Source organism: Pelophylax lessonae (genome assembly GCF_965119305.1).
Source record: "Pelophylax lessonae genome assembly, chromosome: 6".
Taxonomy (NCBI): domain Eukaryota; kingdom Metazoa; phylum Chordata; class Amphibia; order Anura; family Ranidae; genus Pelophylax; species Pelophylax lessonae.
The window spans coordinates 191,312,181-191,331,322 of NC_138773.1; the positions used below are offsets into that span (position 1 = coordinate 191,312,181).

General features: G+C 42.5%; 1 protein-coding gene across 1 annotated transcript in view; it reads right to left on the reverse strand.

Moving 5' to 3' along the window:
• KIAA2012 overlaps window positions 1–19,142 on the reverse strand; it is a 270,773-nt gene that overhangs the window by 180,313 nt on the left and 71,318 nt on the right. Inside the window, exons 5-7 of the mRNA XM_082262270.1 lie at window positions 18,217–18,416; window positions 13,990–14,176; window positions 4,135–4,253 (exon numbers count right to left, since the gene is read on the reverse strand). Coding sequence (XP_082118396.1) covers window positions 4,135–4,253; window positions 13,990–14,176; window positions 18,217–18,416 — 506 coding nt within the window. The remainder of the gene's footprint in view (window positions 1–4,134; window positions 4,254–13,989; window positions 14,177–18,216; window positions 18,417–19,142) is intronic.

Below are 19,142 nucleotides of genomic sequence, written 5' to 3' on the forward strand. Positions count from 1 at the left end.
CACAAATCAGTCCAATACAAATGTTATCAATATCAAGTTAATCAGCTGAAGAACTGTATAATCATCAGATCTCTGTAAAACTATTTTATCTAAAATCATTGCAACTGATTTGACTAAATTGATTTGCTGACACTAGCTAGTGTAATAGTATTCTTCTCTGCTATAAAGTCTACCACACAATGAGGCCTCGTTGATATCGGCACTCCTGCTTTTAGCTTTTCTAAATGCTGGCAAAGTCAGCTGGGAAGTTTAAATGACTTTTTTGCCCCCCAGATTACTTTATCCTGTGTTTAAATGTTCCTGCTTTAAAGTAGGTTTAGTCACATTTAGGTGTGTTTACATGAACTCAGCCACATTTAGTATGTCAAAACCTTCTAACTGCGGTGCCCCCACCGTAATACTTACCCGAGCCAGATCTCAATCCAGCGCTGTGCATGAGAGCAGCAGCCCTCTCTCCGCTCTCTCTCTCCTTGTAGACTCAGAAACGCTATGTGTGTCAATGTACACAGAACGCACAGCTTAGGAGCGAGCCTGTACAAGTGCCCCTGTAGCAAGCGGCTTGCTATGGTGGACACTCAGCAAATGGGAGGAGCCAGGAGGGCTGGCATGGAACCTAAGCACAGAGAAGGTAAGTATGACATGTTTGTTACTTAAAGCAGTTGTAAACAATGGGTGTTGCAAAAAAAAAAAAAAAACCTGCAAGGCAATGGCATAATGTGCTAGTATGCATACCATATTAGCACATTATGAAATACTTACCTTGGAACGATGCCCTCCAGCACTGTAAAGTCACCGCTGAGAGGGCTGACATGTTCCCCCTATCTTTCTTATGGGTTCGCGCGCTCCAGCTATGTGATTGGCCAGAGTCACCATGACGTCACTCAGTCCCAGCATGAAGCTCTGAAACTCTGGCAAGGTATGCGCCATCACAGTGATGTCACTGGATGCATGCAGGGTTAATATCTCCTAAATGGTTTACCTACAGTTAAGCCTTATTATAGACTTACCTGTAGGTAAAAATGACCAAGAAAGATTTACACCGCTTTAAAAAAAATTAGGGTCTACAGTTACTAAAAAACAAACAAAAACACTTTTAGGACAATTAAACTACAAGTCTTTGAACTGTAACACAGTGCATGTGTGCATTTGGCCCAGAAGTAAGAAGGATGCAGAAGCAACTTTGAAATGGCCAGACCGCTACATCAGTTAGCACGGGCAGGGAAAGATAATCATCCTAATAGGTAAATGCTGCAGGGACCAGGGGTATAGATCACAAGTTGTAAGTTATTTCACCTTTTCATATTTTGTGAAAAGCACTGCCACCATCAGCCACAGTGTAGAATGAGTATGGTAAGTCAGTACCAAGGAAAGTATCATCTGGAGGGAGCCCATTGGCAATATTGGTGACCAGTCCTTTTACCTCCACCTGCCTTTTTTGGGTACAGATTCCACAGTTCAGGTCTTTATAAACGTGTGGCACATATAGGGCTAACTTCTTACTCTACCTTTAATCATGTCTGCTTGTCTAAGCCAGAGCCCAATGATATCTCCATTGCTGGGCTGCCTGAGCACCACAACTCAACTACAGAGTAATTAAAATAATAGTGAGATCACTCACTATTGCTACTTGATGTGAGCAAAAGGGACTAAGGCTGGCCATATAAACTAGAATTTAAGCTGATTCCTGCTGAAATGGACTAAATTGAAGCTGATAGGGGCCCTGTTGGCAACATCCGGCTTGACAAACTTTTGACTGAAAAATCGAAAGAGCGGAGTGGAAATTTGCCGGCCGAACGATGACTGTATCTTATCAGATGCAGTCACTGCTGGGGTATTCAAACAATAGCCAGCAGCGGAGATTGCTAAAAAAAAAAAAAAAAAAAACATAGCGCTGCCCCCGTAGGAGCTGCTTAAAGTGGATTCCCCTGGGTTACCCCCATAGCAACAATCTCTAAAATTTTCCTCACTTTACACTCGGCTCAGTCAATGAACAGTCCAGGGGATTTGGTTTTTTGTGTTTTTATTTTATAGTGGGATGGGAGATGGGATGAGTGGGATACTCCAACTAGCAACTATGCACAGATTAAGGACATCTATCTGAGGTGTGTGCGGCAAGGCCGCTGCTTCACTTTGCCACTGAGGTGAAGATTTAACCGATGAACTGTACTTTAGCTTCTCTTCAGGGTCTAACTTGGCACCCCCTTTCTGACTCACTGTGTGTGCTGATTCTTGTCCACTGACTTTCCCTGGAGTGGTCCCCTTCTTGGGCAGACCCCTGGCAAGCTCCCTGGTACTCACAGACACTGTTTTTCACAGGGACCTCTGCCACTGCTCCACCTCACAGTTCAGCTCCACACTCTGGTCCACCAGGCCGACCGCCTGTGACGACTTTCCAACCTGACAGGAGGAGAGACAGCCATCACCCTCCTCCTGGGACCAGGCTTCTCGCCCAAAGACGCCCTGTCACATGTGTCCCTGGCTTTTATGGTCAATCCCAGGATGCACCACTGTTCTGCCCTCCCACTGGGACTGCCACAAAAGCCTGTGTGTCATTGGCTGGGTTTCCTCCACTGTCCAACAGGCTCCCCTATTGGACACAGTGGGGACACTCTCTCAGACCAAGTGAATCACACCTGGACACATGTAGCAGGCCTAACTAGAAATCCAGCTCCATGATAAGCAGGAAAGCAATTTGATGCTTTTACCTAGCACCTGACTAGGAAGGTGCTACAAAAAAAAAAAAAAAAAATAGCAATTAATAATTTTCTAAATATCATAGATGTAGAAATAAATTCATGTATGGCTAGCCTAAGGTGAGTGCTGGAACACATTGCAGTACTTCTGGGTTATATGCATATGTGTACCCCTTTTCAAAATGAGCCAGCGACAGCGAGTCACCTGTTTTCCTGTGTCTCTGTCAGTAAACAGCCAAGACTGCAAAAAATAATATATCTACCTGTGTTTTTTGTAATTGCCAAGGCTGTAAGTTATTATTAAAATATAAAGATTCTATTTTACTGAAATGATTCTTGCGCTGTCGTGGGGACGTTATATACAATTCTACCCCTGATGCTGCTCGTACGGTAACTGGTACTAACAGTTTAGTTAGACAATGGTGAGGGGGAGTGCTGTGATTCAAGGGTGGTAATTGTGACTTATAATCTTAGGGTATAACCCCCTATTCAAAAACTCTTAAATATTCAGAAATTGTTCAATAATGAATATGTGCACTATTGGATCTTAAATATACAAAAAATCAATAAATAATCAATAATAATGAATAATAAATATGTGCACTATTAGATCTTAACTGTAACTAAATATGACAATTGATAATGTGCAATTATAGGTAAAACAATAATTAATAGAATAAATAAGGCCCCGTTCACATTGCCGCGATCCGACTTGGGGGGGCGACCTCCGAGGTCGCGGTGCGAGCAGCGCGCCGCGACCTCGGAGCGGCCACCACGGACTTCATAACATTGAAGTCTTTGGCGGTCGCCTCCGGGTCGCCCCAAAGAAGCTCCGGACCCTTTTTCTAAGTCGGACCTATATTATTCAAATATAGGTTTTTATATAGCACTGACAATTAATGCAGTGCTTTACATTATATTGTACATTCACATTAGTCCCTTCCCTCGGGGAGATTACAATTTAAGCTCCCTAATTTACATTCATACACACACATACAATTTAGACAGGAGCCAGATAACCTATAAGAACGTCTTTGGAGTATGGGAGGAAACAGCAGTACCCAGAGGAAACCCACGCAAGCACATGAAAACTCTGGGCAAGTAGTGGCATGGTTGGGATTTAAACTGATGACCCTGGACTGGACACTGGAGGAGCTCTTTGTGATTGTTGTCAAGGATGATAAAATTACTCTGATTGCTCTTTTTTTGGTAAAGATAGGAAGGTTAGAAAAAAAAGTTGCCCATGGCGACTTGTTAGATTTTTTAAAATTTGTTTTTGTATATATATATATATATATATATATATATATATATATATATATATATATAAAACTAAAGAGAAATATGATTGCTTACCATGGGCAACATTGCTTCTCACAATATATTTTTGTATAAATACCCAACAATTCAATTGTCACCTATATTTTGTGTACATTTTTACCTTAGTATCTTTCATGACTTCAGACTCTGGGCCAACAGGTTGAGAAATAGGTGGCAAGAAAGACCCCTCTGGTAGATGTTCCATATTTTCATTGTACAGTCTCATTGGCTCCTGTTTACCTGCATAGCAAAATTTTAGACAGCAAACGATGAGTATCAATTGCTTGGGAATACTTTCAGCTGCTAAGTAAATGGGGAGATATGGTGCTTACCTTAGTTGCAGGTTTGAGTGGTGTAGGGGGTATATAGGAGGGGTTACAAGACTGTAGGAGACCAACCTGTGCTCTGTGGAGGAGTGCAGCACCAGGCTAACTTTCCCACTCACCAGCTACCTGATGATAGTACATCTTTTCCAGAAAGTAGTGTAGTATTTATTTAAATATTATTGTTTGCATCTATTATTTTGTCACTGTAGTTGGTTAGGTCTTTTTGCTTTTGCAGGCTGGAATTTTAACCAGGTTTAATGTAGATAGGACAGCCACTCCAGGTATGGTGTCTCTTAGCTACATTGGAAATTGGTGTTAGGATGATATCTGCAAAGACAGGGGTGTGGATAATGGGGGGTCCAAATCCCCCTCCCCCTTTCCCCAGAGTGCCAGTCCACAATGCAGGAGCTAGGCTAAGGTAACCTCTCAGCTGCGGGAGCCACACAACCACAAAACAGCCCATCTCCTCCACGGGCTAATAGGACAGTGCAAGAGGGGAGCACCATTTTTTTGACAGCCAAATGGGCTTTTCGAATGGAAATACCATGCTGCTTAGGTGGGTGGATAATTTCATGATTTTTGTCTCAGCCAGAGGATGTCTTGTATTCGTTGATAAAACGTTTCCCGTGAATGACTGAGCAGCGCTCAGCCCTATTTGATTTTTTTCTGGCAGCAGACTGGAAGTCCTTGTTCCTCTCCCTAAACACAGCACTGTATACTGTATGTAGCTGAGGCTACATACAGTGTATACAATGTTGACAGCAGGAACATCCATTGTCCAAGGAAATCATTTCTTTTGGCCCGGCTTGGCCCAAATGAACTATTTAAAGACACCATAAACATGGAGTTAGGCTTTAACCCCTCCACTGTGCTATATGAATTGTGTGGCCATATAACCTAGAGGATTGGCTATCAGAGGAATACATGGACACCAAATTTAAGAGGCAGGTCCAGAGCATTGCTGACTACCTCTTACCTAGTTAGGACAAAGTATGTGAGATTGATTGCCATTAGGAGTCCAGCTGCAGCTTTAATGTGGTGAGAGGCCTTCAGCTACTGTTTTTTGTTTCATACTTGCTTGCTGTCACAAGGATTTTCCGCCGCCAGTAGAGTTCTACCTAAAGGGGACTGCATATGCTAGACTGGATATGACATATACCTAACCCCTGCACTATTTAAGCTCTATTATACAACAGATGCTGGTTGCTCAGTGGTCACTGGTAATTAAGTTCTTTTCATACAGGAAGTTTCCTGTGAATGGCTGAGCTGCACTAAGCAAGATTTGATTTTGTCCTGGCAGTTCTTTCGTGTGGCCTGCTATTGCACTGCCACCCAGCCTACAGGGTTGGCTAGACTAGACTGTATATGAAATACACCTGACCTCTGCACTATTTATGCTATACATTGTATCGTACAGCAGATGCTGGTTGCTTAGTAGTCACTGTTAACAAAGTTCTTCTTCTAGGTAGGTTGTTTGCAGAAAAGCATTATATTTTACAAATCCAGCATTCTGGGTGTTGTACATGTCTGTTAGACTCTCTCATGTGTAGCACAGTAATTAAAGCATATTTTTAGGATACAAGGACTGTAGCACGCTACCATGTACACAGTAAGTAAGTTCAAGTTTTTAGCCCCTCCCACTGTTAGCACAATTTTGTCACGCCCACACCTTGTCTTAGCGTAGCAGATGTGCTGCCTAAATATTCTCCTCTGGGTGCCTAAGGCTGAGCCCCCCCCCAGGAAAAAGATTATCTGCGGCCCTGTGCAAGTGATATTGTAATAATGTTCTGGCACTGGTGTTTTGGTGGCTGGAGGCCCTTGTTTGTATGGCTGCAGATAAAACAACATTTTTAAATACTTTTCCATTTGCAATTTATTTTTCTGCCTATGTTAAAATGTTTTGTTTGACATTGTTTAACCGGTTGCCGACCGCCGCACGACTATATACTGCGGCGGTCAGCCCCGGCCAGGCAGAGTGACGTATCGGTACGTCACTCGCCTGTCACTGACTTGCGAGCCTAACGCGGGCGGGCGCGCGCCCGCCGAGGCGCGCGCCCGCCGCGGCTCGTTCACAGGCAAGTCAGTGCGTGTGACCGGCGGACTCGATGTCCGCCAGTCACACTGCGATCGCTCCTGTGAAGGGAGAAAGACAGAGCAGCTTGTGTAAACAAGCTGCCTGTCAGTTCTCCCTGTGTAAAAGTGAAGATCTGTCCGTTCTACTATGTAGAACGGTTGATCTTTGCTTTTACACCAATAGGAATGTCCCTACACAGTTAGAATCACGCCCCTAGGACACACTTAACCCCTCCCTGTCCAATAAAGTTAACCCCTTCCCTGCCAGTGTCATTTTTGCAGTAACAGTGCATATGTATAGCACTGATTACTGCAGTAATGTCACTGGTAACCCCAAAAGTGTCAAAAATGTCAGTCAAGGGTCCGATCTGTCCGCCGCAATGTCGCAGTACCGAAAAAAAAATCGCAGATCGCCGCCATTACGCGTTAAAAAAAAAACACCAAAAATGACAGAAATCTTTCCCTTTGTTAGTAAACGCGATAACTTTTGCGCAAACCAATCAAAATACGCTTTTTGCGATTTTTTTTACCAAACATAGGTAGCATAAAACAAATTGGCCGAAAAATGTTAAAAAATTTTGATTTTTACTTTTTTTTTTGGGGAATTTCATATAAAAAAATGTGAAAAATATTGTTATTTTTGCAAAATTTACGCTCTTTTTTTGTTTATAGCGCGTGATCAAAAAATCGCACAGGTGATCAAATACCACCAAAAGAAAGCTCTGTTTGTGGGAAAAAAAGGACGTCAAATTCGTTTAGGTACAGCGTCGCACGACCGCGCAATTGTCCGTTAAAGTCACGCAGTAAAAAATCGCAAAAAAACCCCTGGTCCTTTAGCAGCCAAATCCTCCGGGGCTTAAGTGGTTAATAAAAGTCTGTTGCAGCCACTTGACCCAGCCCATGGTGTGGTGTAGTTTATTGGGTTCTGTGAAAAAAAGGTGTATTTTGTGGGAATTAGTAGGTCTGTACATCTACTGAACCCATGTCAACTGAATGTTTGTTTGTTTTCTGAAGAAAATCAAAGTTAGGTAATTTTTAACCTTCCTAGTTTGCTGGAACATTATTAAGAATGATATTGGGCACTCTCTGTGCTAGTCTTTTAAATCTAAATACTGACCAATGTTTGTAAGCCATGAAACAAAGTGGTTGGACTCTCTTTGTCTTTATACACTCATAGCACAGCACGGCTCCCCACTCCATCCTCTCTGGGTTTGATTGACAGCAACAGGAGCCAATGACTCCTGCTGCTGCCTCCATGTCCAGTGAGGAGAAAGAGATCTTTGGCACATAGCTGGATCGAGTTCTGACTCAGGTGTTTTGGGGTCTGGGGGAGCCAATCTTGGAAGGTTTTCTTTTTACCTTAATGCAGGGAATGCATTAAGGTAGGATAAAAACCCTTACCCTTTACAACTGCTTTAGGTCTCACAATCAGTTTTAAGGGTCCCCCAAAAAAGGACCTTGTGTATTCATTATATGATCACTAACTGCTTCAGCACTCATTTATGGCAGCAAAGATATTTCATGCATGACTTGGATGTCATGGCCACCCTCCTCAGTGGTACTCCAACCCCTCCCTCTTTTTCTGCTCCTCTCTTCCCCCAGTGTCCATCCATCTATGTCTTCTTCTACTACTCTACACCTCTCTCCAAAGGAATTCTCAAAGGAACAGTCTTCGTAGGTTTCAGTACGCCATAAGATACACCCTTATACGCCTGTATTACAAGGTGGCTGAAATTATCTTTTGATAAACATGGAACAATTAATAACTGTGACCAACCTCACAACCTGTACTGTTAAACTTTTACTACTCCAAAACAAATTTGGGTACAAATGCACTTTGAATCCAAATGAACTGCCACAAATGACCACCAACAGTAAACCGCCTGAATTTGTCTATTTAGTCGTACACTGATCTTGGAAACACTGTTCAACTTATTCCCTGCAGTTATATCTGGCTTCTTTCAAAAGTTCAAAAGTGCCGTGAAACATAATACTCCAGCTTTGTTGCTTGCTGTTTCTAAAAGCCAAAACAATGCTCCATTTCTTTAAGCATAGTACTGTGATTTAACATACTTCATGTTGTGGTTGTCCTAATTCCGTGTCCTTTCCAATATGCTGTGATTGGTTTATTGAGGTTGCTTTGCTGCGGACAGTTTTTCCCGGTGCATAATACCTCCCTCTATTTATTTGTTTACTGTGTCAAATGCCAGACTTTTGATTTTTTTCTATTTGTAGCAATTTCTTGAAGAGACCATTAGTGTCTATTCACACTAGTATGACTTGTCAGGCGACTTGGTCAGCCTGACAAGTCGTGCACCGTCACTTTCATTGTGTAGTACAGGAACGGTTCTAATAGGAGCGACACAAGTGGCTCCGACTTAGAAAAAGGGTCCTGTACTACTTCGGGGCGACCTGGAGCGACTTGCATAGACATTCATTCTGTGAAGTCCGTGCTAGTCGTGCCGAAGTCACGCTGCAGGCGACTTCACAGGTCGCCCCCGAAGTCGTGCCGCTGCAGTGTGAATGCGGTCTTATACTTAGGTTTGTCAGTACTGATTACTCTCATTATCAAAAAAAGGCTATCACAGGTAATGGGAGGACTCAGAAAGGATACCTGACAAGACACTAGTGAGAGGTGATGCTAACTGAAAAGGAAATGAGAAGGTGGAACTTTAGGTAGTTTTGGACAGAGTGGGAAATGAATAAAACCCCTGAGGCTGTCAGCATTTATTTGCAAACTGGGTCCACAGAAGGTAGGGATGCTTCCCTCAGAAGGTATCTCCTAACTAGTCCTCACTTAATGGTCCTTGGAAAAAGGAGTGATGGGAAACCAACAGGCATGCAAATAGCAATAAAACCTAACAGAAATGTTATCTCTACCCAGCTATTATACAATAAAGTCATTGTTTTGCTGTCTTTGTCTAGGTTGGAAATATTCTACTCACTTCCTGTCCAGTTGACCATACAGGAAATAAGGGATAATCTTTTTTTTTTTTTTTGTGAGAATACAAACAGTAATTAAACCCTAACAAAAGGTCTAGCCTTCATCCTAAATTAATTAACTTCTTTCAAGTTAATTTCTTGTTGCTGAAATAACTGTATACAGCCTGGTTACCAAGTCCTTATTTACCATAACACAGGCTTAGCCCTGTACTTACTGGGCAGCAAGGCGTGAGAGGGCAGCAAAAATACAGCATTCACACCGAATATTTTTTTTTTTTTTTTTTTACTTATCGGTGTCTAGCAACCTCAAGACATTTAATGGTAAATCAAAGAATTTGTATCAATTTTCTGAGACATCCACAGATGTGTACTATATACGGTGGGTACGGAAAGTATTCAGACCCCCTTAAATTTTTCACTCTTTGTTATATTGCAGCCATTTGCTAAAATCATTTAAGTTTATTCTTCTTCCTCATGAATGTACACATAGCACCCCATACTGACAGAAAAACACAGAATTGTTGACATTGTTGCAGATTTATTAAAAAAGAAAAACTGAAATATCACATGGTCCTAAGTATTTAGTAGAAGCCCCCTTTTGATCTAATACAGCCAGGAGTCTTTTTGGGAAAGATGCAACAAGTCTTTCACACCTGGATTTGGGGATCCTCTGCCATTCCTCCTTGCAGATCCTCTCCAGTTCTGTCAGGTTGGATGGTAAACGTTGGTGGACAGCCATTTTTAGGTCTCTCCAGAGATGCTCAATTGGGTTTAAGTCAGGGCTCTGGCTGGGCCATTCAAGAACAGTCACGGTGTTATTGTGAAGCCACTGCTTCGTTATTTTGGCTGTGTGCTTAGGGTCATTGTCTTGTTGGAAGGTAAACCTTCGGCCCAGTCTGAGGTCCAGAGCACTCTGGAGAAGGTTTTTGTCCAGGATATCCCTGTACTTGGCCGCATTCATCTTTCCCTCAATTGCAACCAGTCGTCCTGTCCCTGCAGCTGAAAAACACCCCCACAGCATGATGCTGCCACCACCATGCTTCACTGTTGGGACTGTATTGGACAGGTGATGAGCAGTGCCTGGTTTTCTTCACACATACCGCTTAGAATTAAGGCCAAAAAGTTCTATTTTGGTCTCATCAGACCAGAGAATCTTATTTATCACCATCTTGGAGTCCTTCAGGTGTTTTTTAGCAAACTCCATGCGGGCTTTCATGTGTCTTACACTGAGGAGAGGCTTCCGTCGGGCCACTCTGCCATAAAGCCCCGACTGGTGGAGGGCTGCAGTGATGGTTGACTTTCTACAACTTTCTCCCATCTCCTGACTGCATCTCTGGAGCTCAGCCACAGTGATCTTTGGGTTCTTCTTTACCTCTCTCACCAAGGCTCTTCTCCCCCGATAGCTCAGTTTGGCCGGACGGCCAGCTCTAGGAAGGGTTCTGGTCGTCCCAAACGTCTTCCATTTGAGGATTATGGAGGCCACTGTGCTCTTAGGAACCTTAAGTGCAGCAGAAATCTTTTTGTAACCTTGGCCAGATCTGTGCCTTGCCACAATTCTGTCTCTGAGCTCTTCAGGCAGTTCCTTTGACCTCATGATTCTCATTTGCTCTGACATGCATTGTGATCTGGAAGGTCTTATATAGACAGGTGTGTGGCTTTCCTAATCAAGTCCAATCAGTATAATCAAACACAGCTGGACTCAAATGAAGGTGTAGAACCATCTCAAGGATGATCAGAAGAAATGGAAAGCACCTGAGTTAAATATGAGTGTCAAAGCAAAGGGTCTGAATACTTAGGACCATGTGATATTTCAGTTTTTCTTTTTTAATAAATCTGCAACAATGTCAACAATTCTGTGTTTTTCTGTCAGTATGGGGTGCTATGTGTACATTCATGAGGAAGAAGAATGAACTTAAATGATTTTAGCAAATGGCTGCAATATAACAAAGAGTGAAAAATTGAAGGGGGTCTGAATACTTTCCGTACCCACTGTAGATCCCCTTTATAGAGTCACCGGTGGACTCCTTTAGGTGAAGAGACTATAGAACATCAGGTGTTTTTTTTCAGAAACCCGTGCAGAAAAGCAAGATCCTCCGATTTAAAGGGGTTGTAAAGGTTCAGATTTTTTAAAATAAAAATAACAAACATGTTATACTTACCTGCTCTGTGCAAGGGTTTTGCACAGAGCAGCCCTGACCCCCCTCATCTGGGGTGCTCCACTGGTGCTCCTGGCTCTTGCCCTTCATCCGGTGGCCCCACGGAGAGCCCGCTTTCAATGGCGCACCCATGCGGGCATGCTCCCGGGTCCCGCTGCTGCGTCAACTGACATAGACAGCGGAACTCGTCACTAGATTTGATTGACAGTAGCGGGAGCCAATGACTCCTGCTGCTACCAATCTATATACTGGGGACAGAGACCGCGTCTGGAGCCGCTGGACTTGTGCACATTGCTGGAACAGATGGCGTCAAGTAAGAAAAAGGGGGGGGGGGGCTCTGGTGGGCAGCTGCAAAAAAGAAGCTTTTTTACCTTAAGGCCTCATGCACACTGGACATTATCAAAACGTGTTTAGAAAGCTGTATCTGTATAAGGAGTTTTTCAGCTTTTCTACAGTAGCGTTTTTTAGCCTTTAGCTTTTTTCAGCTGTAGCGTTTTTCACTTTTTTTAGCAAAACGATACTCCCACAAAAGCTTAAATGTAGATAAATGCAGAATAGCTGCCTTTTTCTGCATTTTCTGGCATTTTTAAGCTTTTATTAGAATTAGAGCATTTTTACAGCTGAAAAACTCCTCTCAAAACCCAATAATTCTGGGTCTCTTTTACAGCCAGAAACTGCCTCTGCCAAAAACTGCTGATAACAGCCTATGTGTGCATGGACACATAGGATAAAATGCTGGGGAGTTTACTGGCTGTAGAAAAAAAATGTCTGATGCCAAAAAACAGCAGCTGTAAAAACATCCAGTGTGCATGAGGCCTTTTGCATAGAATGCATTAAGGTGAAAAACCTTGAGACTTTACAATCCCTTTAAAGTTTAGGTATGGATATTTTTTCAGAGTTCTATTATTCCAACTTGGACCAATGTAAGTATTTATGTGTTAAACCTTCGAGATCCTTATGAAAGCTGGAAATCACTCTAGTAGGTACCAATATTACAGTGATCTCAGCTAGCTTCTAGGTCCTGTGCCAAGTGGCTGCTCTGTTGCTTAGGTAGGCCATACACGGTTCGAATCTCAGCCGGTTCAGGAGGAACCAGCCAAGATTCAAACCATATATGGGCAGGCTGAATGTACCAAGTTGATCGATCGATCGATCAACTTGGGTACAACCAGCATGCCAGGTTTTACCTGTGATTATTGCTAGTGGCTGCTTTAGCCGATAGCAATAACCACTGTCTTCCCCCAGCGGGGACGGCTAAAGCCACGACCCCCCCAGTTGGGAGAAGACAATGGCCCGGCAGGAGGGATTTTGCACCAACACTCTCTGTGTTGATGGGGGAATCAAATTTATTTCCTGCAACCTGTGGAAATTTGATGGATTGAGCACAGGAAATTGTGGAGTGAGCACAGGAGGTTGCACACCACCCAGCGTGGGTGTTATTAAGAGAACACTTTCTCCTATTCAATGCAAAGTGTTCTCTTTTTGAACAAGGTGTAGATTGTGACATCACCACCCTGCCACTCACTGAACAGTAGGGCAGCTGCTCAGCACAGGACTCTGAAGCTAGCGATGATCACTGTTGTAGCGGTGCCTACGACAGTGATTTCCAGTTTCCGTGAGGATCTCACAGGTATGGGACATGCATAGCTACATTGGTCCAAGCTGGATCCGTGTAACTATGCAAAATTAGCCATACCTGGAATTCAGGTTTAACCTTCTGGTCCTAGCTGATATGTAGGCAGAACACTAAAAAGAAGTTTAAGGAAGAGAAAACAGAAATAGAATTATTGGAGAAGTTACATATGCCAAAAGTATCAACTTTTTTTGTACTGTACATATTCAAGGCAATATGTACAAATAAACTTTGATACTTTTGGCATATGACACTGCTCCATTATTACTTTTTCTATTTGACCTTCTGTATAATTGATAAGTATTGGTTTTGGATAAGCTACTTATTAATATTTTTTGCTCAATAAATTAACATTGTTCAGTATTTAGTTCTTACTGTACTTTTAATTTGTCTTCTCATCCACATCAGTGCCTGACCTCACAAATGCGCTTCTGGAAGAATGGTCAAACATTCCCATAGACACACTCCTAAACCTTGTGGACAGCCTTCCCAGAACAATTGAAGCTGTTATAGCTGCAAAGGGTGGGCCAACTCAATATTGAACCCTACAGACTAAGACTGGGCTGCCATTAAAGTTCATGTGCGTGTAAAGGCAGGCATCTCAATACATTTGATGAGATAGATAGATAGATAGATAGATAGATAGATAGATAGATAGATAGATAGATAGATAGATAGATAGATAGATAGATAGATAGATAGATAGATAGATAGATAGATAGATAGATAGATAGATAGATAGATAGATAGATAGATAGATAGATAGATAGATAGATAGATAGATATTTCTGCAACCATTGTTTTAAACATCAGAATGACATTAAGGATCTAAGTTGGCTACTCACCATAACGGTATTTTCTTCGACCAGTAAAAGGGCCACCATAAAATGTAGTATGTGACTTCTGCTGAGAAAGTGAAGAATTATCCTTCCCAAATGACACCTCCAAAGGAACAGGAGGCTTTTCATAATAGTCAGTCCTGTTACTTATTGTATCATCTTCATTTATTTGACTGTACTTTGTCTCTCCCTGCTGGATGACAAAATAACACTATCACATCAGCAATGTAAGGGCAAATATAATGGATATTTACAAAAAGCAGTTAATGTATGGATACATCCTGATACAATACTGTCCGGTTTTGTACATGGAAAATTAAATAGAAAAGTCTATAACTGTGTGTATATTGTTAAGGTACATTGTAGTACATGTAGATGTGATAGATGTTACAAAAATCTTCTGAATGGTCTTTTTTTTAGTGCAACCATTTTCAAGCTGCTACTTTTAGATTTGGCATTTACACTATCTGGAGAAATAAAAAATAAAAAAATTCAATGTTGATTTTTTATGCAGCAGGTAAAATAGCCTGAATGAAATAATTGGGTGTGTTTTTTTATGCTATATGTCTGAAACGTATGGACATGATTATGAATAGACCTGTCACGTCCTATAGGAGCCTTTCTCAACCTTTTTAACCCCAGTGGAATCCTTGAAATGGTTTTAAAGTCTATAGAAACCCCTGTTAAAACCAATTAATTGACAAGAATGCCCCTAATATTGAGGGCTAGTGGGAAGGATGTCCCTCCTTTTACTCGTGGTCAGAATGCCACCCCTACAGACACCTACAAAGATTGTTGGTGTAATGTCGCTTGGTTTGCTAAATGGTAATAGCTTATAAGTATTAAGCATCATCAGATAGTATGCCAATCAGCCATAGCGCAAGGTACACCTAGGAACCTTAGAGTTTCACAGAAACCTGGATGACAATTACTGTATGTTACCCGTGGTTATAAAGTCAACATTTTTTATTTATTTTTACTTTAAATTAGTTGTAAACAAATATTTTTTTTAGTAACAAACTGCTCGATCCTGAGCCGTGCTCTGTGTGTCCATATGCACACAAAGTGGCTTGGCCCTGCCCACTACTCTCTGCTCGCTGGCTGTAATTGACACCAGCAGGAACCATTAGCTCCCACTGCTGCCTCTATGACCAGTGAGAAGAGTGAGAATTGAGAAAGCCAGCTGTTCTCTCCTTGCATTCACAGGCTTCCCTGAGAACCATTGGCTCCAGCTGATGTCAGTCAAATTGTCATGTACTTGGTGGAAGAGCCTGACATGATGAGGAAGGCCTCTCTTGCAGCTCTAAATGGGGCCCCTGATAGAGCAGAAAGTTAGCACAGGAGTACAGAGTGGCACCAGTGCCTAATGATCTTGCTAGCAGCAGGGCTGGATGGACTCTCAGGATCAATCAGGGGAAGACCATCAGAAGAGTAGGAATGCCAGATGGACACCAGTGAGCACGAGACAGGAGCAGGCTAGCACTGGAGAGAGGAAACAGGAACAGACTGGTAGCAGACAGGTGGTGAGTGGCACAAGTGGAAAATAGGCAGAGGCTCGCAGGAGGCAGTCCAGCCAGGATAGGGGCAGAAACAGAGTCAGACGAATCGGGTCATACACAGGCAGACAGATCAGGTGCAGATGAGTAGGCAGGAGCAGTGTCAGAATGCAGGCAGAGTCAGTAACAGATCAGTGGAGCAGCAGCAAGGGGAACACGCAGAAACATGGTCAGAGCCAAGCTGGGATCAATGCAGGTGGAATTCAGGAGTAATCAAGACAAGCTGGGTCAGTAACAGTAGTCAGATGCAGAGTAACAGGTTTCAGGTAGGCACAGTAACGCCATAGGCAAGACAGCATTGAAGCATAACACAGACTCAGTTTAAGTAGCCCACTTGGCGCCAATGCGAGCAACAGATGTCTGGGTCTGGGGAGCGAATGTGCGCCACCGGTGACCTGCTCCCACTGTGATTGGATACTGCGGGAGCCAACCAGCGAGTCTGGTGGATTCCAATGTTCACCAACACCTAGCCATCGTTCCCGAGAGAGGCAGAATGGCGGCTTGCCTGTGCAAATAAGGCAGATCGCCGTTCTGTTAGAGGGAAAGATGGAGATTCTGTGTTTCTGCTAAGCAGGAACACGGATCTCTGTCTTCCCCCCAGTCAAAGCATCCCCCCACACAGTTAGCAAGCACTCCCAGGGAACACATTTAACCGTTTGATCACCCCTAATGTTAACCCCTTCCCTTCCAGTGTCATTAGTAAAGTGACAGTGCATTTCTTTAGCACTGATAACTGTATTAGTGTCACTGGTCCCAAAAAAGTGTCATTTAGTGTCAGATTTGTCCGCTGCTATGTCGCAGTCCCGCTGAAAATCTCTGATCACTGCCATTACCAGTAAAAAAAAATAAAAATTCCATAAATCTATCCCATAGTTTGTAGACGCAAACCAATCAATACATGCTTATTGGGATTTTTTTTTATCAAAAACATGTAGTAGAATACATATTGGCCTAAACTGATGAAGAAATTTGATTTTTTTACATTTTTCTTGGATATGTTTTATAGCAGAAAGTGTATTTTATTTTTTCAAAATTGTTGGTCTTTTTTTGTTTATAGTGTAAAAAATAAAAACCACAGTGGTGATTAAATACCACCAAAAGAAAGCTCTATTTGTGGGAAAAAAAGAACATAAATTTTATTTGGGTACAGCATTGCACAACCACGCAATTGTCAGTTAAAGTAACGCAGTGCCGTATCCCAAAAAATGACCTGGTCATGAAAGGGGGTAAACCTTACAGAGCTAAAGTGGTTAAAGGATGTACTGAAAAAAAATATATGTAGACTACCATAGCCATCTCCTACTCTACCAAAAATAAGTGTTTTTACTGCTGTGCATCCCTTCTAAATATTTCCTCTCGCTTCCTGTCCTGGTAATACATTGTCACTGTGGGAGTAAGAGAGGTAATTTAGTCACAGAGGTAGATAAAGCTGAAAAAAGTTCTAACCCTAACTTTTAATAACGTTTTGGTTGGAGATAAACTTTAAGCATATTAACAATTGAATATTCAATATTGAGAACAAATCATTCTTATAATGATTAGAGCAAGTGGTTGGAATAATAAAAGAAGGATTCTCTGCTCCAAGCTACTACTCCCCAGTGTCTTTCGAGCTCCAGGTGTCGTAAGCAAGCTGAGCCATCCATGCTCTTCAGCTGGTAGTAGAAGAAAAGTCTGCCACACACTGAATAGATCACATGAGTTTATGTTTTTTGTAGAAACTGCCCACAGACATGGTAATGGCGGTCCCTGCCCTAGGACCGCTTATCTACAGGGGCATTTCTAAGGAGGAGAATGCCATTGCCATGCCTGTGGAAAGTTTCTACAATAAACGTGTTTGCGTGTGATCTATCCAGTGTGTGGCAGCCTTTTCTTTTACTCCCAGTAGGTGTTTTTAGTTGAACACATGTACATAAATCTTCATAATGGATTTTTTACAGACACTAGAAGCTGATAGTCAAGCCCCGTACACACGTACCGATGGTCGGCTTACAAATGTTCCTCTTTTCTCCCCGGGATGTCGGTGTCTGCTGAAAAGTGCAAAGACAGCACAAGGACAGCACAAGAATTTTGTCCGCCGACTGCAGAAGTGATGTCATGTAATGGTTAACTTTCCCTGTGTTTTCTATTTTCTGAGCATGCCCAGTCTTGCAAATCTGCGGTCTGTCGGCCGAATTGTGTACTGACAGGCGAACAATCGTCCGTTCTGGTGTCGGCATACAAATATTTTCATGTTTGCACGAAAGACTTTTGTCCGCGGATTGTGCGCAGACATCTGTCGGAGGCACCATACTAACACGCGTACAATCGGCAGATCCTTCGTCCACCGACGTTTGTATGCCGACGATCGGTACGTGTGTACGGGCCTTCAGTTCAACTTGTTTGAACAGAACTAATCAATCAGCTTTGGGTTGACATAAGTTTTAGTAATGGTTTTACCATGTGTGAGTTATATTGCTCCTTGGTTTTCCATGAACTTTGGGTAGCATGTGATTTGTTTCGTTCAGGGCTTGACCTCCTAAAGGTTCTGATAGTGACCTCCAAAAGGTTCTGATAGTGACCTCCTAAAGGTTCTGATTTAGACCTCCTAAAGGTTCCGATAGCCAATTTAACTTGTTTTAATGTTCTCACAACTAATCAATCAGCTTTGGGTTGACATAAGTGTTAGTAATGGTTTTACCATGTGTGAGTTATATTGTTCCTTGGTTTTCCACGAACTTTGTGTGGCATGTGATTTGGTTCGTTCAGGGCTTGACCTCCTAAAGGTTCCAGTACCAGATAATGGTTTAGTTGAGTTCTTTCCATTTACTTCAAGGATTCCACTGTCAGCTTCCAGTTCTTCCTCATTTTCAGTCTCCTCCTCAACCGGGGTACAATGTCCTAATGAGAACATAACATAAGTATGTACAGTATTAAGCTGCTAGGTATGGCTAGTATAACTGTAGATAGGTTGATATTCTTAGAATAATAATATAAAAAAGCTATGTTTCTAGAAATTGTTTGTGTGTGTGTTTTTTTTTTTCCAAAAGAACAAGCAGTAGATTGTATCAGTTACAGGAATGAGACAAACCATTTACCACTGACGGGGATGGTTACAATCATCAGCTCTCTCAATCACCAGATCTCTCTAAGCAACAACTGAACAGAAGAGCCACCTCCAGCAACAATAGATTCCCCACAGCAACAACAGACCTCCCCCTCAGGCAAAAAAAGATCCCCTCCAATGACAATAGATCCCCAGCAGCCAGCATCAATAGATCCTGTAGCACACCCCAGCAACCCTTGCCATTACATAAATTTAGTGCTGGAGATGCCGGAACTGCGTTCCTCCGCGTTCCCACTGAAAAAAAGCCCTGCATCTAACACTCCTTTCCCCGCTGACTGTCAAAGCTACTGTCCTAATGTGGCCCCTGTTCTCCTTCATCCAGTGGGGGCACTCTAATACAGGAGGTGTGGTAATTGGCTAGATCATCAGATGAAAACAGAGGGGGGGGGGGGGGGAAAGGCTAAATAAACAAAATAAATGCAGCCACCACATCTGATATTTCATAAGCTGCAATATATTACATTTTTGGTTTGGGGTTTATTGCCGCTTTAACCAGTTCT